Source organism: Nymphaea colorata, chromosome 1, assembly GCF_008831285.2.
Source record: "Nymphaea colorata isolate Beijing-Zhang1983 chromosome 1, ASM883128v2, whole genome shotgun sequence".
NCBI classification, from domain to species: domain Eukaryota; kingdom Viridiplantae; phylum Streptophyta; class Magnoliopsida; order Nymphaeales; family Nymphaeaceae; genus Nymphaea; species Nymphaea colorata.
Window position 1 is genome coordinate 4,474,385 of NC_045138.2, and position 5,720 is coordinate 4,480,104.

The following is a 5,720-nucleotide window of genomic DNA, read 5'->3' on the forward strand; positions in this document are numbered from 1 at the left end:
CATTTCGGGCATTAATTCTGACCAAACAAAGCGGGGTCAGCCGGCCACCTTAAATGTCCATATTCGTGCAAATCTTGTTGCCGTCTCTGGTGCATTTTGCTCTTGATGCTAACAGCAGCTGAAAAACAACTTTGAAACCGGCGTAAAGGACAACATAAACATATTTTTGGTACAATGTGCAAGAGTTATTCATACGAGGGAAGCATTCCTGTCGCATTAAACTGGCTTTCACAATTTGAAAAGAAAAGTAGCCAGTGGAACCATACTCTCATAAGCAAGAAATCATTGAAACCATTCTATTTGATAATACAAATTGATTCTACAATCTACAGGGTAAGCTGAAAGGTTCGGTTCTCTTATATCAACAATCTTTACACCCTTTAATCTCCAAGTGGTGCCTCTTGGTTTTCATCCTTATCCTTGACAGTATAGCGATGACCAACAACATCTGAACCAGCAACCTGAAGCAGTTTTCTCTTTTTAACATGGTGCAATGCAGTTTGTCTGTCAGACTCTGCTTCCTCTAGATCTGGCTATAAACACAATAAAAGATCCAAATTCAATAAAACAAATAGCGAAACAAAGTAAGAAGAATAAAATTATTTCAAATCAGTGAGTAACCACACTAGCGGACTGTGGATCCACTTGAAATCTCAATACTGTTGATCACTAAACCAATGAACACGCTTGAATTGCAAGATGAAAACTCATGCCAACCTTGATGGACAAAGCCTTGTCAAAGCTTTCAATGGATGCTTCAGGCTCACCAAAATTTAGTTGTGCTCTGCCAAGTGTCACCCAGGCCTAGATAACAAATTATCACATCATATAAGACTTAACTTCTAAAGAGTATGACCACCACAAACTTCAGACTATGACAATGCAACATGGCATGCCTTCACGGATGACACAGTGGTAGGTGGAACTTGGAAACCAGATTTGCTTTCAGAAAGCTTATAAGAAAATGATTTCAGCCGAAGGAACAGATAAATTATACAACACCCGCATGCTGGGCCATTTGAAGAACCCATGACACATCAAATACTTTGCTAAGAAATATGTATATATTCAAAATCTAAACGTTTCCAATTTAGTTTTCCTTTCTGGTTTTTGTGCCATTTGTTGCTAATGTCTTCCTCAGGATAAATACTTAACAATCTAATTATCATAAATGCAAACCCCTAACACTCTGTGGGTGAATATGCTCTTTTTGAATCCCTTGGAGAAGAAAAACAAACTAGTAAGATTATTATTCAGCAAATACAGGAGAGGGATGAATTAGTTGAAGCAGAAAAAAGAAATCCACCAACCATTTATAGAACAAGCTACAAAAAAGTTCATGTAAGGACCAGCAGGGTAGTCTGAAGTGTTTTTTTCCACTGCAGGTAGTGTAAAGTGCTACCCAGAGGCCAGAACCTTTAAAGCACCGAGCTACCAAAGAAGGGTCCAAACTGGCAGGTAGTTCCAGTCAAGGAGGATCGCTACATTCTAATAAGATGAACCAAAAATTAAGAAAGGATTGCAGAGGCCTGAAGACTCTGCACGGTACAGTCATGTTGCTCAAAAAGATCTCTGGTCCATCCCAGAGAATGGAAACGGTAGGTTAGCAACTAAGTTTGTAGCTATAACTTCTGGAGGTGACCACAATGGAAATAAGTGGGGAGAAAGAAAGAGAGAGAGAGAGAGAGAGAGAGATAGAGAGATAGAGAGAAGAATTAAGTGGATTGACATAAAACTTCTCCTGACATCTATGAAGAAAATGGAACTTCCAGTAGATAACTAACAAAGGGAAAATGAAGAATCAGTACAAACCTCTGCCCATAATGGCTCAAGCTCCGTGGCTCCTGAAAAATGAATCAGCAAGAGAGTAAAAACATGTGCAACTCTAAAGCAACAAGGCTATAACCAGGCACGAGCTAAGAAGAAAGAGACAGAAATCACACAAGAACATGAAGATGATTGATAGTGAACAACAAATATTCCTGGCGAAAATGAAAAAAGGAATGCCATTTACAGGCCGGCAGCAAATTTAAACCAAAATCAATCAAGAAATTCAAACAAATGAATGTAGTGAATTGTGTTGCAACTTAGATTCAAAGACTTTTAACAAGTTGAAGACGAATATCCAAATCACGAAAAAATGCATTTTACTGCTTCTAGAGATACTACCCCAAAGCCTCAAAATCCATGCACAAAGATAAGGTCTTGGACTTGGAAGATGATGTGGTATAACTTTCAAATTGTCTTACATATAGAAGCAAAGCTATAGCAATCAAACCAAAAAATTGAAATAAACTGTAGATAAGGTGCTTGACATAAAGTGTAAGCTCAAGTATGATAGCAGGTTCTGAACTAAAGAAGGTTCAAAATACAGTCTCAAATATTGCTGATATTTTGAAGCTATTCTGATATTATCAGCATTTTGAATCTGACTGTCATATCAGCAAATTATCCTGATGTTTTCACGATGGGACCAAAAGCAAAATATCACGATGTTACCCAAAGGTACTGCCGATATTTTTCCTGAAATTTTTCAAAAGTCTATTTCTTCGTACCTTTAAGCATGCGATTTTTTTTTCATTTTTTCATTTTTATGCTTTCAAAAAGGCTTGTACTTGTTTCTTCATATTTTTGGAAGAAAAATAGTCGAAAATTATTATCTCATGTCTTTCCATTTTACATTTTATAATTTTCAAGCTTTAAAACTTCAAAGACTTTCGTATTGCAAAAACCACAACCTGAAAATAAATCCCGAGAAAAAACTTGATGAGAAATTGCCAAAAATGGAAAACGATATTGGTGTCCGTGGTTCCAAACTATCTTTAAAACAATGAAACCTTTAAAAATAAAGTCTATATGGATACTTTTTTTCCCTTAAAATTCAGTCAAATCCAAATCCCCAGATTATGGGCAGCGCATAGTGTAACATAATTTTTTTCTAATAAAAAAATCACTTTATGTTTTTACTAAACACCAAAACACCATAGATCTTACGTGTCAGGGAATAGCGCTGTTGCTTTCAGATTCCACCCACAGCCTCCTTACCATTACTTTCAAAAAGCATAAAATTTTTTGGCTAGGGCTTGATGCATGGTTTGTTTTTTCACTAATTTACATGCAGGAAATTGGTGCCTGCTCGGAATAGTACTGTGAATATGCAAGAAAAGACTTGGTTGTAGCTTGCCGGTGGATGGTTGTATGAATTTTCAGCATCATGGGCATTTTGTAAAGTGAACACCATAACAGTATATACACTAGGAACATATGAAGCAATCTTAAGATGCTTTACCTTAGTAGACATGATAAGATTTTCCCCATAACATATCTATGACTTTGCCTCCCAAGCTTCTTTATGATAGCAAATGAAAACCTGATCTATAGACAATATGCATGGTGGGACGGTAAAAGGCAGCAGTTCAAACTTCTAAGACACCTTACACGGTTTCCACTTGCAGAAACAAAAAATATGAACTTGTTAACATCCATGGACCATGATACCTTCAAGTTTTCATACATGCAGGAGAGTTGGAAACACTATGTAGCAGTTTGGTTTCAGATGTTTTAATGCAGGGTGCAAGAAATCTGTGTAACGATAAAATTTGACCTTCACGATTTCTTTCCTCTGATGAAGCAATCAGATTACAGAATTACAAAATTTAGATGGTGTGGGAGCTTACTGCCAGCCCCAGGGAAGCTAGCATAAGATGCACTTGTAAGCGGACCCTAGGAAACAGAAGCCAAATATATTTCATAAATATGATTCACATATTCTTATGCAAAGAACTGAACCAGCTTTTCATTCTTCACAAATCACAATGCACATATTCTAACATTGGCAACTTTCCATGTCAAAGTTGGTTTTTCAATATTTGTTGAATTGCTTAGCTAAACTAATGACTATTTAGACTAGCATGATGATTGCACATCCTCGTCCTAGCTATACATAGTAGTTATGACAAACGCCACAAAACAGCAGTCAAGAGGTTTTACATTGCGAAGCTACTGATAGGTAAACAAAGTTTTGCTTTCTTTCGTTATGCTTTCCTTTTTCTATGTGCATAAGCACAGGTATCACAATGACAAATTCGGGCTATTGATGCACACCATTCATGGGTGCAGGAAGACAGAGTGCTAAAACAGGGTGGTTGACCATAAAATGTCCATGATGCAGCTGAACCACATTAGCCATGATATATCTCAAAAGTCAATTTTAAAGAAAATAGAAAGTACTTGTTGCAGCTTTTAGGGCTTTCCAAGCTTCTCCTATCTCAAGCAAAACTTGCGCTTTTTCTTCATGTAAAATTGCTCTATCTGGCATAAGAGTGAGTGCAGCCTCCCACTTACTCAAAGCTTCATGATACCTGCCATTCTTCAAATAAAAGGCAAACTTTACTCAAATACCCTTTCATCCGTAAAAAGGGCATCAAAGCCAAACGCTTTGATCTCTTATGTTTCACCAGCTGCACAAACCCAAACTTTTAACTAGACAACAATGTATTTTCAACAGTCTTCCCAAACCACAATGAATTGAAAGATCCAATATAAAAAAGAATTCCGGTCTCTAGCACCAGAGGCCGTTTGATTGAAGGGGGTTGCCGCTTCTGTTTTGCCTATGATGTAAAAGACCAACCTCTAGTAGAAAGGATGACAAGCGAGCTTATTCCCTAATGAGAGAATACCCAGTTTCCCCATCGGTGCAGCCAGAGGGGAGGTAACTAGAAACTATGCAGCACGCTTCACCACATTAGGAAGCAAAAGGGGGCAAGTAGGGGATTTGAAAGGGCGGCAATAAATTGTTTGTTGAAATGCCAAAAAGAACAGCACGAAAAAACGGCTCCCCGCCAGGTTCAACTCAGAGTTAAGAAATGCCATTGCCGGTGCCATAATGAAGGAAAGATAAAACAGCAGGAAGCATTAGGGGTCGGTCAGTTGGTTTACCTCCGCGAGCTTGTTGCCTTCTGATTCGAAGGATTCTGCGATTCTCGACTCGTCAGGTTCGGATTTCGGGATTTGGTTTTGGGCGTCCGTCTGGGAAGAGGAAGAACAGGCGTCGCCGTCGCCGCCTTCGTCTGCTCGATCGAAAGGGAGACTTGCAGGTGTTGGCTTTACAGGGGCCGCCCGCTTCTTATCGTTCTTCTTCCATACCATCTTCATCCTCTCTCCCTCTCTCTCTCCCCCCTCTGCACAATTGCGAATCCCCACTGGCACAAAGCTCAGATGGTTGGCGGCAATATGGAAAATGAGAAATAACTGCGTTTTAATGTCGTTATTAACGTAATTCTAGCTTTATATATATATTTATAGTGCCAGTAGTCGCATTAATTTAAATGTCTGAAAAGGATTGAAGCATGTTGTTCCAGAGTTTGAACGTGAAATATTTATGAATTCTCCTCTTAAACTTATAAAATAATTTACAAACACATGTTTCATGAATAAATTAAAAATATTGTAGTGAAAACAAGTTAACGCTTAGCCAAAAAAAAAAAAAAAAATCTGTTTAAACAACTAGTTCTATACTGCTTCATTTTTTTCGCTAGCATTTTATGGTTTTCACCTTTTTGTGTGCTTGTGAAGATAAAAACCAGAAGGGAGACGACAAACTATGGAGATTGACCTGAAAACTGTAATTTGTGAAATTATTTTGAAAACGATCTTCTAGATTAGAGGTATAAAATATCATTTCAAATATGTTTAATAATTATCATTTGCGAAATTCAGAT

General features: G+C 37.7%; 1 protein-coding gene across 1 annotated transcript; it reads right to left on the bottom strand.

Annotated features, from left to right (window-relative positions):
- Positions 1-271: 271 nt before the first annotated feature.
- On the bottom strand, positions 272-5,226 carry LOC116257926 (uncharacterized). The gene is made up of 5 exons (XM_031634950.2): positions 4,939-5,226; positions 4,231-4,369; positions 1,813-1,844; positions 718-804; positions 272-533 (listed from the first exon to the last, which is right to left on the bottom strand). Exons 1-5 carry the CDS (start codon positions 5,152-5,154, stop codon positions 381-383), a joined length of 627 nt encoding a protein of 208 aa, XP_031490810.1. The 5' UTR covers positions 5,155-5,226; the 3' UTR covers positions 272-380.
- Positions 5,227-5,720: the final 494 nt, after the last annotated feature.